The 17,975-nt window shown below is 29.5% G+C and overlaps 2 protein-coding genes across 2 annotated transcripts; one reads left to right on the forward strand and one right to left on the reverse strand.

Annotated features, from left to right (window-relative positions):
• Positions 1-288: 288 nt before the first annotated feature.
• LOC105422693 (protein FAM98A) lies at positions 289-2,989 on the reverse strand. The gene is made up of 6 exons (XM_011632175.3): positions 2,801-2,989; positions 2,632-2,712; positions 2,113-2,479; positions 1,704-1,994; positions 1,296-1,594; positions 289-1,160 (listed from the first exon to the last, which is right to left on the reverse strand). Exons 2-6 carry the CDS (start codon positions 2,667-2,669, stop codon positions 659-661), a joined length of 1,497 nt encoding a protein of 498 aa, XP_011630477.2. The 5' UTR covers positions 2,670-2,712; positions 2,801-2,989; the 3' UTR covers positions 289-658.
• Positions 2,990-5,910: 2,921 nt separating this feature from the next.
• On the forward strand, positions 5,911-15,775 carry LOC105422691 (uncharacterized). Its single transcript, XM_011632174.2, is given in 15 exon segments — positions 5,911-6,263; positions 6,265-6,549; positions 7,957-8,028; positions 8,109-8,252; positions 8,394-8,531; positions 8,607-8,747; positions 8,918-9,205; positions 9,326-9,469; positions 9,550-9,788; positions 9,896-10,042; positions 10,270-10,584; positions 10,922-11,203; positions 11,287-11,562; positions 11,645-11,932; positions 12,083-15,775. Coding segments are annotated over 15 exon segments (2,946 nt in total). The 5' UTR covers positions 5,911-6,201; the 3' UTR covers positions 12,208-15,775.
• The last annotated feature ends 2,200 nt before the right edge of the window (positions 15,776-17,975 follow it).

Below are 17,975 nucleotides of genomic sequence, written 5' to 3' on the forward strand. Positions count from 1 at the left end.
CTTTTAAATGTTTTTTTAAAATTATGAAATATGTTAATATGGAATAACTTTTAGTCTATTTTTATTTGAAAAAATAAGATATTAAATTATTTTCTTATAAATGTGCAGAAATATTTTTTATATGTAAGGAACTGAGATATGGAACAATACAATATTGCTCTTTTGATATATTTTGATACATGCACAATTTAATAAAAGATTTTTAAATTTAAGTGGCTTGATTTACAGTCTTCATACTTTGCATTACAAATTAATTTCAACTATCCATGTTCAAAAGACAGACAAATGTATATTTATACTTTTATTATATTTATTATATTCGAATTATACAGAAAACATAAGTTATATAATATATATGCTTAAATCGAATGATGAAATTAAAAGCTGTCATTAAAGGAGTCATTACTCTAAATTTTATATTAATAATATTACAGTTTTTCGAATAATAATTATTAATTGTGATCTAAAAACGATACATAGTTTATATAATTATTATACATATTTTAAATTCAGATTTATTTTGAGACCAAAGTTATGTGTGAGTATAATGTAAGCGTATAAGCGATAGTGATTATAAACATCACTATAAAATTATATTAATATCATAACTTTCTCTTTTCAGTTTGTGAATTTTTTATTATCATTAAAAATAATATTTTCAATATTGCCCTCTGCCTCTGCTTCTGTTATAACCACCGCGTTGATAATTATTCATACTGGGATTATTCGCACCCTGATTCCATCCACCTTGAACTCTACCACCTCTTCCTCTACTACTTTCCCTTCTATCTTGATAATAGTTTCCGCTTCGATTATCATTTTCGTACGAGTCTCTTTGACCAGAATATGACTGTTGATAATCATAATTCTGGCTATAATTTTGACCGTAATTCGTGCCAGAATCTCCGCGATAGCTTCCACTTCCTCTATCTCCGCCACCGCCACTTCTCTGATATCCTCCCACATCTCTGTGATCGGGATAACATTCTCTATGCCCATGTCCAGAATATTGAGATTGTTGATAATCTAAATTCTGACCAAAATTATTGCTAGAGTCTTTATGATCGCGATAGCCCCCTCCGCCTCCACCTCTGCCTCCACCTCCACCTCCACCCCTGCTGCCTCCACGTCCGCCACCTCCTCCTCCTCCTCTTCCACTCCTGAGAAAAAAAATTATATATTTATAATATAATAATATATTTATGATATAATATTATATACAGCATAGTCATTTTAATAGTTTATTGTTTTACAATCCCATCATTAATACTTTATAAAATATTATTTTAACTTACTGAAATGACGGTGGTCCTTGAACTCTATCTTTCTGCCATGGAGGCATTTCTGGTGGCGGCGGTTCTTGTTCATATGGTCTACCACCTCTATCCGGTACTGCTCCAATAATGACGCTATTAATTTTGCTTCTTGTATTTTTGCGAACACTCGCGTTACTAGTTTTCTCGATCACTGCTAAATCATCCCTTGCTGCTAATAAATCGGCCAATGTTACCTTTGGCTCATTTTTCAGAGTCTTTCTTCTCTCCTCATACTTAGTATTTACTTCAGTCTCCTGTGATTTTATCCTGTCAGACCACTGTAAATACAACAGTATATATTTTTAACAAAAATATATTTTAATAAAATATAATTATCATCAAATGTGTGAACAAATATTTAAAATTGTTTAAGAGATTCATTCTTACCAAAAATGATTGAACTGTGACATCAAGACGTTTGAGCAACATGTCACGACGAATCATATATTCCTTATATATTTTTTCCTGCAATTTATTCAATTGTTCCCATTGTTTAGCAGAGAGTTCAACATCTATAAGTGGGTTACCTAAATGATAAGATGGTACAGTCTTTAGAACTTCTGATAATTTAGTTTCTAGTCTTGAAAACAGTAATTCAGGAGAAATATTGTCTGGTGGTTTTTGAAACTTTAATATGACCAGTATATTTTTTAATTTTCTTGCAGTATCACTTTCATCCTGTAAATATGAAATAACAATATATACATATATAGTAATGTCATTTTGATAAACAGAATTACTTTAAGCAATAATATATAAATAATATAATTAAACTTATATTTAAAAATATCCTTACAATAGTAACTTCCATTTGTTTCTCTTCTTCAGGATATTTTGCCTCTAATAATTTACAAGCCATAAGTTCAGTTATTAAAAATTCTATCAGAATGCTTCTTTCAGATTCATTAGCTAGTCTTTGATTCATATGCCCAGTCATTAATTTCTCATTCATACATCCTATTTCCTTAAGGAAAAAGCTTAACTCTAAGAGAAAGGAACTAGCATCATCTGCACTTGTTGTAGCATGAACAGTCTCATCCATATCTATAAATGTCGCTAGTTGTTCAGTAAACCAGCTTATAAGACTAGTAAAATCTGGCGATTTTGCGCCAAGCTTTAAGGCATCTGATAGCTTGTTGGCATCGAGCATCGGACCTGTATATCTGCAAGATCATTAAAAGTGATATTCAAATAATTTAAATGTAAAAGATATAAATTTATGATTGTAGTAAAAAGTATATTATTCCAAATATCTAAACTCCAAATTCTTTGTCAAATAAATCCAGATTAAATAATATAATCTTTCATTACTTACCCAACATCTTGCAACATTTGCAGAAGTTTGTTCTCCATGTTGACGTACGTCTCTCTTCTGATAATTCCGGTTATTTCGAAACTAGATATAGCAAGATGTGAAATAATGAGACAAATATCGTACATGTATTTATTCGGAGATTAACACAAAAATAAATTGCACTTCTTACCTCTTAATTCGTTTAATTCTCTTATTGACGTTGATTCTTCAATATGTTAATGTATGGAAATGGAACCGGTACCGGTTCCTTGATCGCACTTTACATGGATCAAATTGCACAATAAAATGAAGCAGCAAAAGAGTCCGACTAAAGTAGGCTATTTTCAACGTTGCTCATTGAGCATCGATGATAGGAAATATAAGATTCGTTTTCTGTTTCTGTCATACACAGGGTGATTCAAAATAATGCTGGATTCAGACCAACGCGATGACGCAACACGCGATGTGCGATATCCAATGAACATACAGCTCAGGGTCGTCAAACTCTCGTGTGTTAATGGCTGCGTTCAGAGAACACACAGTTGGACAACTAATCACTGAGCGCTCTTTCAGCACAAAGTGATCAGTGAACAGTTTCCTGAACGATTTAAACACTGACATGCAATATGTATGTACATATTTATTTAAAAATAATATATATCGCATTATTGTGTCGTACTATTTATATTCACAGAAATCACAGTTCTCTTTTATAATTTAATAATGGCTGCTAATAATTTCATACTTCTGGCTTTGCTAGATGATAATATTATAGAGAGAAATATAATAAGACATTTTGTCGAAGAATTACAAGATGAATTACCAAATAATTTTAATGCAAGACGTCGTATACGTTGAAAAAATAAAAATTATTATGAAAGAATAGTTCCATTATATAATAATATAATTGTATTTAAAGAACATTTTAGCATGTCGAGAATAGTTGTAGAAGTAAGCCTTACATGATACAAAGTGATAAAAATTCTCCATTTTCATAATAAAGTGTAAGTTCCGCTAAGCTTACAACACATTGTACTCACTGAGCGTACTTGAAAATCGCTCAGAAAAATGGCGTCCGCTCACTGAACATGTTGAGAATACGCTTATTGGTCAGGGTACCTATTATAGAATTTTAACGATTCCAATCGGAATTGTGAGATTCCGACTGGCGTTTCCAATCGCGATTTCATTCATACGCTTTTGCTATTATGGATGCCGAGCGGAATCATCTTTCCATTCATTTCTCTAGATGCGGAATGAAGCGGAACGAGAGGAACGGGCGAACTGTTACGTGTACCAATTAGAGTGAAAGAAAAGTAACTAGACTTAAAATATCCGTTTGCTGGCATGTATCTTATTTTTCTGTTTAAGAACTAAGAGACTTTGCAAGAGGAACGTGTTCATAACATGTTACGTTACGCTATGTACTGATTGTAAGTATTAATTTGTATATAAAAGTTAGATCAACGCACAAAGAAAATCTTAACGTAATATGTATACGTTACGTTACGGTTTTTTTATGTGTTGATTTAACAAATTGTAAGTTTACTTTTATACACAGGCTAATACAATCAGTACATAACGTAATATAACGTTATAGACGTTTTATAGGCGTTATTTTATAGACGTTATTTTATAAACGTTTTATAAACATTATTTTTAATCGTTTTTTTAAACGATTACTTATAAAAAGTTAATTGTTACCTGAAACAAATCATTTTATACATGTACATATATAATATTAAGAATAATATAATATTAAAATATAATATATAATATTAAAAATATACGTAATATAATATTTTTAATACTTATCATTATCGATTACATATAAAAAGTTAATTGTTACTTGAAACAAATTGTTTTATACGTGTACATATATAATATTAAAAATATTTAATATAATATTAAAATATTTAATATAATATTAAAATATTTAATATAATATTAAAAATATTTTTAGTCTATTATTTTTATTCTCAATTTTAATCTTTAGTTAGTAATTTTTCTGATATAGACTTTATGCATCTAATCATTGATTGGATCTCGCTATTTCATTCTGATCGGAATCGACATTTCAACAGCTCGAGAGATGATGAAAACTTCCCGATCGATTCGGAAACGATCCGACTGTCCATAATAACTTATCTAAGAATATCTGGGGAAAAACGAAATAATTCCGAGCGGAATCGATTCCGAACATTTCCATAATAGGTGCCCAGTAAGATTAGGCGACAATTTCCCGAAAAATGGAGGGGATAATATTGGTATCAACGAAATCCTCTAAACGAAATAATTTTAGTTTCTATAGATTAGTAGCACTGTTCAAATAGTAACCTATTGGTTTGCACATCCTTTTTGACATATGCGCGGGCATGTACGTAATAAGTGTAATAAATATATCTTGTATACAAAATAAAAAATGTTTTATCACTTTCTCTTATTTTTTTTTAATTTTTTCATTTTTTTCACTTATTTTCCATAAGGGATGTCACATATATATATTATAGATTTTCAGTGCTAGCAATCAATCATATCGGAACGCAACCATAATCTACTGAAAACTTCCCGTTTTCATCCTTTCCTAATACTGTCATCATTCACTGCGAATATTCGCGGCGAAAGTCCATAGAAGGTGTTACCTCGGAACATAGGAACGTACTTAGAACGTACTTAGTCGATAGCAGTACGTATGAGAATATTCTGAGATGATCGCAATATACACATTGCGATCTTCTCAGAACATACTCAGAACGTACGCGTGCTGTTAGGGTAGGGGAGTTAGCGGTCCAATGTATAGTATAAATGTTTATGATCAAGACTTCAAAGTTCATTTTAGGTACCATTTATGCACACAAAATTTTTTTCTAAAAATCTATTTTTATCAAAATATTTATGTATAACACTACGTACCATAATATTTATATGTTTATGACATCACGTCTGTACATTACAGCGCTTTGCTACATTACTGGCATTCTGAACGCATTCACTGAATTTGCAAGGGTGACACCTGTTTGACCACATCCTGATTGACCACTAGCCATTTATAAGGGTCGGAGCTTAGAATTTTTTCACTGTTCAAGCGCTGTGAGTGGCTAGTGATCAATCGGGACGTGGTCAAACGGGTGTCCCCCAATTTGCACAGTGTGAAAATCTTTTTGATATGATTGGTTTTGTTCTTATCTATCTAAATGTATAAACCAATCATATTGAAGAATCTTACACAATTGCAAAGTTGCTTTGGGTGCTTTCCATTTAACATCCAAATGATACTTGTGTCGACTTGTGTCACTAAATGGAAAGCACCTTTTTTTTTTTTACTGAATACGCAGCCGATAAAGATTGAATCGCGTTGGGCAACTCTTCAGATGGCGCCGCGTTAGCGCGTGCAGTGCAGTCTTGTCTGTAGGCGTCATGATGGTGCGTAGCTGTATCATTTTCGAGAGTGAAACCGATGCGAGTTTGTTGTGAATCGAAAACAACGCGGGGGAATTTCACTGTTCTTCGGTGGTGTTATGGTGGTTTGTCCCCGGTCGGGGCGTCAGTATTCGTTCTACGACGCCGTGGCAATGATGCGGCACGGTAGCGATGAGCGTCGCCGCGCGATCATCTAAGCCGAACAGTAAACTCTCTGATACACGGTGGTTCGCGGTGCGTTTGTGTGCGTGTACGTGATCGTACGTATACGTGCGCGATGTCGCGGTGCTCGGAGAGGCGTCGTCGTCTCGCACGATTATTCGCGTGGAAATGGAGTGCCGCGTTCCTCCCGCTCGTGTACGTGCTCGCGTTGAGCGCGTCGCCGACCATCAACGCCGAGGCAAGCGACAAGACGGACCGCTGCCCGGTTGAATGCTCCTGTCTCGGCAACCTGGTCGCCTGCAGTAATCTCCAGCTGATCGAGGCGCCCAGCGGCTTACCACCGTGGACAGAGATCTTGTGAGTAAATGCTATAATCTGCCAATTGCGAGATGGTTGGGTTAGAACAAATGACGAATTGCCTTTGTCTACAACAAATGTCTCGGTTTTCTCTGTGTGATCGGTCAGATGTGTCTTCAGGAAATGTATTTTAAAAGCGTGAAATATATCTTACTTGTCAAGACAAGAATGTATAACAATTGCTTTATTTTAAACATCAAGAGTTAAGGATGATTATATGAACCATGGAAGATTATAAAAATTGATCTATATATTTCCTATGTAATATGAGTTAACACAGAGATAAGATAAAAGTGGAATTTATAATAAAGATAAAATAATTACTCATATATATGTATATATATATATATATATATAGAGAGAGAGAGAGAGAGAGAGAGAGAGAGAGACTCACATGTATACTGATATATTTTTTCAATGGCTATCAGAGATTTTTATAATTTATTTTTATGTCTTTGAGAGAAAAATATTGATAATTAACAATATTTATATGATCTGTAATTTACTAATTAAATGATACCAATAATTAGTGGAATGATTAAAAAAGGTATTGTTTATTAATAAATTTTAACATACAATGGAATTTGATTGGCACACGTTGGTATGATTTGTAATAAAAAATTTTTTTTTAATCAGAATTATCCAAAGAATGATATGTATATTAAGATATGCAGATAATCCACTTATTTATCTCAAATAAAAAATGATATATGGAATCTATTATGCAGCAATTTATTATTTATTAGATGATAACTGTTATTATTCTATATTATTTGGACGTCAAATTGAGGGGGAGCAATATTGCTTGTTATGGCTACATGTGGGTCGCTCTTTCTAATATACTAAATGGTCAGATTGATGGAACTGGCTCTATATAAATACATGACCAGGTTTCTATAACCATATAGGGTATATATGATGATGACTGATTGTTAAGTCCTCTAATGCTTAGAGTCAAGGATAACAAGATCTAAGTAGAGAAGATTCATGTCTATGCTATTTAAGGTTTATGCTAGTAAGATATATAGTCAGCTATAACCTATTTTATATGATGCTTATCTAATTAAGAAGAAGAGTCAAAATTATTCTCTGTACATTCTTGCAAAATCATTCTTGTATATTTGTATTTTTATTTATTGCCTAATTAATCAGTATTATCATAAAAAATTGAATTTAAATTTGTTCAAATTTATTAAGCTAATTAATTAATGTTATATTAATTTGTTTCTAAAATATGTGCATTAATTAATATTATTATATATTTGTTAAGAGATATGAAATAAATATGTTTTTATATACAAGTATAAGTATACAGATATATATGTGTATATATGTATTACACACACACACACACACATATATATATATATATATATATATATTTATTTATTTATTGTTTATTTTTAGAGAATTAAAGGACAACAATATTGCTAACTTGGAATTTGATTCCCTGCGTCACTTAACAAAACTCAAAAAATTGTAAGAATTGTAACATTTTTTTAACATCTAACATTTAAATATGAAAATGTTTATTCCTATGTATGTCCCTCTAATTTCAGAGATGTAAGTGCTAATAAGCTCGGAAATAACTTTACTATTGCCTTGTCAGATATTGCACAATTACGTGAACTTAAAGTGAATAAAAATCACTTGACACAAGTGCCAGAACTTGTATTTGTTAAGAATATTACTCATCTTATGCTGTAAGTACTTAACATACATAAAAATATAAAAATTTCAATATAATCTGTTATGAGATACAAAAATTTATTATTGAATTATTAATAATAAAACATTCATATAATAAAAACTGTTAATATTATTATTATATAATTTTTTTGTAGATCCCACAACTTAATTACTAGTATAAATGGTACTGCATTGCTTAGTTTACAACAACTTCAATATTTGGATCTCAGTGGAAATAAAATAAGTGTCCTTCAAAAGAATTCTTTCTTTAGTCCCAATCGACTTATACATTTGTATGTATTTTAGTTGTAATAAAAATTAATCATATTATGTATTAATTTTATTGTCTAATATTTTTAAATTTGAAGGAATCTAAATGCAAATCACATAAGAATCATCGAAAATGGAAGTTTAGATAACTTAACTTTGCTGGAAGAACTTCGTTTAAACAAGAACAATTTGATGCAGTTGAAAGATCTTTTCATGAATTTAGGAGAATTACGAATATTGTAAGTGTTTATATGCATTCTTATATTATTTTTATATTATATTAATATATTAGTATATTTTATATTTTACATGTTTTATAATTATTAATATATTAATAATATTTATATATATAAAATATATTAGAAAAATATTCTAAATATATTATCTAAAATATGCGATAACATTACAGGGAAATAAATAGAAATAATCTACAAAAAATACATGGACTAAGCCTAAAAAATTTAAAGAATCTAAAAGAATTATATCTAAAAAGAAATAAAATTGATACATTGGATGACGGAGCTTTTTGGCCACTTAAAAATTTAGAATTACTGCAGTTGGATTTTAATACATTGACCACTATAAAAAAGGGAGGTTTGTTCGGATTAGAACATTTGAAAAAGCTGACGTTATCCCACAATCAAATTTCAACGATCGAACCTCAAGCATGGGATGTATGCAAAGAGATAATAGAGCTGTTAGTAATATCTTCATAATTGAATGAGACAATTTATCATTACTAAATATTATAATTAAATACAATTAAATGAAATACGATTGTAAATTATTAACCTTGAATTTTTATTCTTATTTTTAGGGACTTGTCACATAACGAATTAATTTCTATTGACCGGGGTTTGTTCGAATATCTTACAAAGCTGGAGAAGCTTAAACTGGATCATAATAAAATTGCATATATTTCGGATGGAGCATTCAATTTTACAACAAATCTTCGTATTTTGTATATATTTATATTTCATCAATCTTATTTAATGCTTGCTATATATTGTATGTGTTACAAATTGTTATTTTGCTTTAAAGGGAATTGAATTCGAACAAAATATCCTATATGGTAGAAGATATCAGTGGCGCATTTTCTCCGCTCGGTCAGTTGTGGAAATTAGGTTTAGCGCACAATAGAATAAAATCTATAAATCAGAATGCTTTTATTGGTCTGAGTCGTGTTGTCGAGCTTGACTTAATCGGAAACAATGTTACGTCCATTCAAGAAAATGCTTTCCTTTCAATGACTAATTTAAAAAAACTTAAAATGAATACTGGTAAGTTTTATAAAATTTACTAGTAAATTTTATACATATCAAATATATAATTATATATCAATAGATATTCTTTTTTAGATTATAATTTTATTTTTATTTTGTTGTAGGAGCCTTAGTTTGTGACTGTGGACTTCAGTGGCTAAGTATGTGGCTACCAGACCATCCTTATGATGAAGCTGAGTTACACTGTGGTTATCCACATTGGTTGCAAGGCATGTCATTAACTCAGTTACATTATGCAAACTTTACTTGTGGTTAGTATTTCAGTAAATTGAAAGAATGTTTTCTACATATATATATATATATATATATATATATATATATATATATATATATATAAATTTTAACAATTATATTATATATATATATATATATATATCTATATCATATATATCTATATTATTCATTATAATTGAATATTATTGCTTTCTATTTTCACATTTTTAATAAAAATTATTCTCTTCGTTATATTCATTCATAGATGAATATCCAAAACCACGGATTATTCAAGAACCCGTGAGCCAAATGAGCATCAAAGGAGAGAACGTGACATTAGTTTGCCGCGCAACCAGCACTGCTGACACACCGCTTCATTTTATCTGGAAACATGATAATGTGGAGTTGGACGATGCAAATCTGCAGACCACTTTGAGTTCCTCCGAGAGCGGAGTAACCGAAGCAACATCTGTTTTATACCTTACTAACATCAGCTATGCTAACGCGGGAAAATATCAGTGTATGGTAATGAATACTTATGGAACTACATATTCAGCCAAAGCCAGACTAAGTGTGTTGGGTAAATTAAACATATTCATTGTTCTTAATTATGCTAATAAAATATATAAATTTTATTAACAATTCATTTTTGAGACAAAGTTTTTAGATATGATTAAGTCTTTGAATTTTATGAATTTTAATTTCGATATATCTATTTTAAGAAAATAACATGGAAAATTAATCTAAATAAATAATCTAAAACTTTAAAAAGATAACAATCATACGGTTTAAAAAATCAAATTTTATATGGACTTTAATATAAATAGATTATATATCATATATATAAATAGATTATATATATGGTATATATAAATATATTAAAATATGTCATAATATGTTTTTCTGTCATAACATAGTTTATCCATCATTCTCCAAAATTCCACATGATATACGAGCGAATGCCGGAAGCACCGCTCGTCTAGAATGCTCTGCCGAAGGACAACCGTCCCCGCAGATAGCCTGGCAGAAGGATGGTGGAAACGATTTTCCAGCTGCGAGGGAAAGACGAATGCATATGATGCCGACCGATGATGTGCTGTTCATAGTAGATGTGAAAATGGCCGACAGTGGAGTTTATTCGTGTACCGCGCAAAATTTGGCTGGTCTTATCGTTGCAAACGCCACACTTACAATATTAGGTAATAATTATTTCCTGTTGCATATATTGACAATATATAAAAATTATTTTGTATATATTTATAATGCTATTTCTTTTCTCTAGAAACACCATCATTCGTAAAACCAATGGAGAATAAAGAAATAATGGTAGGTGGCTCGATCGTGCTCGAATGTATGGCCAGTGGTTCACCACGTCCGAAATTATCATGGCGGAAGAACGGTAGTCCATTACAAGCAACAGAGCGTCATTTCTTCACTGCGGAGAATCAATTATTGATTATTGTCAATACGATCGCCAGTGATGCCGGTAATTACGAGTGCGAGATGAGTAATTCGTTAGGCAGCGTCGTTGGTGCGTCAAAGCTCACAGTCAAACCAGGTAATTCATTAATCTCTAATGATATGAAAAATTGTAATGAAAGCTTCCTCTTTATTATTACGTTTTTTTCTTTGATATCTAGCTCCGACTTCCACGTTGAATGAATCTGAAATATTGGGTCTGATAATAATAACTGTGGTGTGTTGTGCCGTCTTTACTTCCGTGGTTTGGGTGCTCGTAATTTACAAAACTAGACGCCAATTGAATTCCACGCAGGACATCGCTATACAGCCGGCAACGACTGTTATACTGACCGTACCAGAGGTACAGACACAATTATATTTAGATACAAGTTCGCAACACAGCAAGGACAGTGGAACCGGAGACAGTACTAATCCTAGCAACGATCAGCTACAATTGTGTTTACCTGGTAAGTAATTCTTATGTCTTAAACACAGAGCAAAGATTCAGCATTTCCATTATGAAACTGCATTTAATATTGCTCTGTAATATTATATTTAATATTATATTTAATGTCTTTTGATTATCGTCACGAATAACATATTTTTATATTCATTAGAAGAGGCCGTGATTAGTTCTGTCAATAACGAGGAAGAAATGGGAACTATAAACGTTGACGATCCTCTCTTACGTTACACAAATCACGAGCGGCATGCAAGTGAAAACGCCGATAGCGCAGTCTAAAAAAACGAAGTATGCGAAATATGCGTTAAATGGAACGGGATCGTCCATTTGACCACGTTGTAATTGAACATGCCCATTCTTTTTTTTCCTCTCCTTTTGAGAAAAATGGATTTCCAACTCACTTTAACCGATCACAGAGCCGATCTCACGATCTCTTAATTTGATCGGTTGATTAAATTTAGCAATTGTCAATTGCAAAATTTAAAACTGATCATATTATTTTATTTTTCCTCTTCATATTCCGCAAATTATAATTTATTTATGTAAAATATATTTTTAAATAATACAATATTCAGTATTATTTTTAATTAAAATAATTAAAAATTGGGATAAGAATGATCAATTATAAGTTTTGCAATTGTTAAATTTAATCGGCCAATTAAGCTAATTCAGCATGAAATTGGCCCATATCACGATTTATGAACCGTAAATTCACTAGATGACATACTCGGAAATAAAAGAATTTTTTTTACTATTCATTTTCCGACTTTAATTTAAGCTTTAAGGCTCGGTTGTCTCTCTGCATATGGAATTATGACGTCAGAGGCGAGAAATGACATGTAAAAAGTTTCTTGCATCGTATAGCTTTATTTTGTACTTTTTCCTTAAAAACATGATATTTTCGTATTCTTAAAACTCGTAAAAAGTAAGATATCTGCTCAAGAAATCTTATAAAAGTGTAAAATAATTCTTAAAACAATGATACACTGCTTAGCTATCAGAAATTACCAGATCTAGCTACTAGATCTAGTTGTTTCTGATAATTGCTTCTGATGTCATACAATCCATGTCGCGCCGCAAAGAGAACCGAACCTTATATTTAAAAATTGCAAGATTTAAACTTTTGTAAATAAGACGGCTGGATTTGAACTCAGTATCACTGATTTGGTTTAAGCATTAAGTTATGCGACATCTATTCACATTACTTAGAAATTTTTTAGTGGACTATCTATCAAAAAATCCAATATTTAATCAACTAATGTGAGAAATCGAGTGTCACTCAACAGAATTTACGCATCTAGCGTTTTTGCAGTGAATATTCGTGAACACGACTAATGTTTAAACTAGGATATAAATATTCTATAAGTCGTGTATATTAATCAATTATAGTATTATGAGGAACATGGACTTATCAGTCCTATTGCCTAGAAAGTGACCTATAGTGGACATTGATCCTTGCGACAGTCTAATGCACAACGGAGTATTTGTTACTACTGTTTCAGAATGAATCAGTGAGTCATGGCTTAAGTACAATATAAAAAAAAAAAAAAAACGATAGCGAAACATTTATATGTCAACATCATCATATTTATTATTAACACGATTCTCGATAACTCGGTGTAGGAAGATCAGGCATATATAAGATGTAAATAATTAGACTAAGATTTTATTACAAAATTAGTATATATCGCGTGTCGTTGATTTGACGTTTCTGAAAAATGCAGCGCTCATATATTTATATCTTTCGAATAATTTATATGTGTATATATATATATATTTGTGTGTGTGTGTGTGTGTGTGTGTGTGTGTGTGTGTGTGTGTGTGTGTGTGTGTGTGTGTAAGTATATGAGGAATATATATATGTGTATATATATATATATATATATATATATATATATATATATATATATATTGATATACAAACAAAAACGTAATCTTTTGTTCCTAGATTCTATTATATTCTCGATTTCTATTTTTGTCTCATTTATTGTTTTATTATATATTTTCTATAGCATTTGCATTACTGTTGTATTAAATTATTAATAATATTTATATCTGGTTACAATATAAATATGTAAATATAAAATTCAGAGTAATATACAAACATCAATTGGTTTAAAATTTTTGAAAAAATTTCATTCAGTTAACATATAATAATTGCTGAGCATATCGAAAAGTTATTTTTAGAAATTATGTTGTTAAATACACTGATATGCATTCACTGATTATATAGCGCGTAAACATTTATTCAATTATTGTATGAGCGTTGTATTTTTTTTTAACATAACCATTGTGACACGTGCAAGAATATTACTATAAATTATAAAAGCCACATATATATTAGAGCCTTTGTGATAGATATTTATTTTAGATTTATTGCGGCTATTTATGGATGCGCAGAAAAGAAAAGATGAGAATAGAAATATCGTTTTATTCCGAAAAAGCGATTACTAACGGATGGGTGTACATCTGCCAACCAAAGCATTGATTTTAGGTATTTTGCTTTGCCTCTTGTATCGCAATCGTACGTGACATCAAACCACTATATTTTCGATTAATTTAATTCGTTTACTAATCAAAATGTTGCTCATTACTAATAGATATATTGTGTTCCAGATATATGTAGGATCTTTAGCTTTTGTAGGCATTTTTCATTAGTATTAATATCAATTAAGTTGAAACGCATACAATGTGAGACTTTTACGGATAAATTTCCATGTACTATTATAGTTGTTTTCGGGATTTGAGTAATGTACTAGAGACTCGAAGATTCTTCGATATTATATATCATGAAAAATATAAAAATTTGTTTTTCTTCATGATTTTATGTTTGCATATTGAAGTTTGTAAATGGCAAAATTTGGATTGAATTAGACTAAAAGCCTTCTTTGTGAAAAATATAACACATTTTTATTCATTTTAATATCTTTTTACTTCGTTATTTAATTATTTGGTTCTAAATTACTTGGATATATTGATGCATCATTGTAGGATAAAATTATATATTTAATAACATTAAGAGCCTTCTCGTATATTTCTAATAAATTTTTACTTATATAAATAATTTCGATTAACTTGTTGCATATATTTAAATTTAACAGTAAAAACATTTTTAAAATACTCTTACAGAGAGAGAGAGAGAGAGAGAGAGAGAGAGAGAGAGAACGAAAAAGAGTGTTTAATAGAAAAGTTCAAATGTGAAATGCGCGCAAGTGATTATTATGAAAGTAAAAAGTTAAATAAATGCCTTTATTACAGGTATTATTGGAAAGTTAACTTTCACGATATAATGTATATATTTTTCTATGACTTATATATTGCAAAAGAATTTAAAATGGCATAAAATTTGTATAAGACAATGAGCCAGTACTGCTATTACTTAATTGACCACAAGTTGCGCAATTCCTTCCATGAATTATTACTTTTATTTATGCATATGTCTAACATATTCTCAATGTATGATATGCTTCATTACGAGTAAAATTCAAGTATTGTATAAAATAAATAGTTCGTAATATTCCATTTATTTATGTAACTCGTAATATATATGTTTAATCGAGATATTAAAAACATTAATTAGCAATTTCTCGAATGGATAGAGAAGAAAAATCGAGAACATGTTTCATAATGTAGTCTATGTAGAGTATTTTTTCTCCTTGCTAGCCATGAGTATTAAATTATATAATCAACAAAGAGAAAAGGAGGGAAGAAAGAGAGATGCTCTATTGCGACATAGTTTTTTGACTTGTGCCCGTGTGATACACCAAATAAGGCATCTGTTTCTCGTTCAGTATTTTACTTGTTATATAATATTGTGTACAAATACAAATAATGAACTGTAATGTAACTCGTGCATTGTTATTTATATCCACAATATTAAAGTCACTTACCTTACAATAAATTATCTTCAAGTCCGTTAATAGAAGAAAAAAGTAGTGCATAAATTTATTTACTAAAAATAAGCTATATAATTATAGAATTCATTTATCACAGCTAACATTAATGAAGACACTGGATGATTACACACACAACACACGCACATACACAAACTCATTAATATTAATAAAAATAATATAAATAAAAAATATACTTTTTTTTATTATATATTAATTTTATTTTATTTCTCTTAATATAAATTTATATATATATAAATTTATATTAAAACAAATAAAATAAAATTAATACATAATAAAAAAATTATATTTTTAGAAGAAACATTTATATTATACATATATATATATATATATATATATATATAAATAAATAAATACAAATATAATGTGTTTCTTCTTGGGGAGATGAAAAAGATGAAAAATTGTAAACAAAATGCCTTTCGTTTAAAGCTCAATAAATTATTCTCTAGTTATCCTCAGCCAGTTTTAAAATAGAATTGGATTAAAAGGTTTATCTTCGCAATAGTGGAGATTAATAAAAGAATGAAATGTAAAACAACAAAAATGTACATACTTATTCCCAAATATCACAATTATTCGAATGTGTGTGTGTGTGTGTGTGTGTGTGTGTGTGTGTGTGTGTGTGTGTGTGTGTGTGTGTGTGTGTGTGTGTGTGTGTGTGTGTGTGTGTGACATATATTCTACATCATTAATTTTGAGATTTTAATTTTGATCGCTCACATTTATCGCACAGTCGAAATTCGCATTCTCTTCATGTAACATAATGTATAATAATCAAAGCTTTAATTAAATTTATTTTTATAAAAAAACAAGTTGCTTGATTAAAAAAGGATATGAGACGGAAAATAATCTTTTAATATATTAAAATTTAATGAAATAATTATATAATATATATATATCTATAATGTGTATAATATATATATATATATATATATATATATATATATATTATACACATTATATATATATATATATATATATATATATATATATATACATACACGTATATGCTAAATTTATTCTTTTGAATATTGAATAAGTAGATAAAAATGATCATATATCATTTTATATATATATATTTATATAAAAAAAAATATATTTTTAGAAGAAATATATTTATATTTTATATATATTATATATATATATATATATATATATATATATATATATATATAAATACAAATATAATGTGTTTCTTCTTGGAGTCAGGATGAAGAATTGTAAGCAAAATGCCTTTCGTTTAAAATAAATTATTCACTCAATAAATTATTCTCTAGTATCGTCTGATATATATATATATATATATATATAATTATATTTTTAGGAATATTAATCTCTTGTTTTTCTACAATATAAAAAAAATAAATGTTTTATATATACGTGTGGTGTGCGCGCGCGCGGGCATGTGTGTGTGTGTGTGTGTGTGTGTGTGTGTGTGTGTGTGTGTGTGTGTGTGTGTGTGTGTGGAGGGGAGTGTAATATGTACACAGTAAAAAACATTTTGTATTTGTGTTAAAATCGATCCTTGTTAAAATTTTTGTGTTAAATAACATATTTATATGTAAATTTAACACATGTCTACTGATAACTGATCTTAACAAATATAAAATGTAAAATTATTAAAATGATTTAAGAAATGTGTTAAAATAACACAATTCGTACGTATTTATTCAATATGTTAAAGTTTACACAAAAAAAAATGTTGGTTTTACTCTATAACAGGAGTGGGGATGACTTGTTATTATTCTTTGTGTAGTTTCGGCACAGTCTCGAATTTTGACGCGTCTCGACATGTTATTTTATCATAAAAATTATGTTAATTGTAATACACAATTAACTTCAAATTAAGATCAAGAATACATTTTTTTTGTTGAAATATTAACATAGTGTCGGTGTTACTATTTAACACATCCATATTATATTAAATTAACACAAAATTTTGAGTGGATCGTTTGGGACATGCGATTTATATTAAATTCAACACATTTTTTCCAACAGTGTATGTACGTATAATATATAAAGTTTAATTTTTTTGTATATTACAGGAGCGAGAGATCAATGTTTTTCGACAATTTTTCTGAAAACATAAACCTATGAAAATATTGCATCTATATTCTCCAATAATAGGGCACT

Source organism: Pogonomyrmex barbatus, unplaced genomic scaffold (genome assembly GCF_055798465.1).
Source record: "Pogonomyrmex barbatus isolate J1 unplaced genomic scaffold, ASM5579846v1 scaffold4, whole genome shotgun sequence".
NCBI classification, from domain to species: Eukaryota; Metazoa; Arthropoda; class Insecta; order Hymenoptera; family Formicidae; genus Pogonomyrmex; species Pogonomyrmex barbatus.

Excerpts from the sequence above, each read along its gene's own strand:
- LOC105422693 (XM_011632175.3), bottom strand. The coding sequence starts at position 2,669 with ATGGAGAACAAACTTCTGCAAATGTTGCAAGATGTTGG. Across the intron at positions 1,995-2,112 it reads AACAAATGGAAGTTACTATT|GATGAAAGTGATACTGCAAG; the intron begins GTAAGGATATTT and ends TCATATTTACAG. Across the intron at positions 1,161-1,295 it reads CAAGGACCACCGTCATTTCA|GAGTGGAAGAGGAGGAGGAG; the intron begins GTAAGTTAAAAT and ends TTTTTTTCTCAG.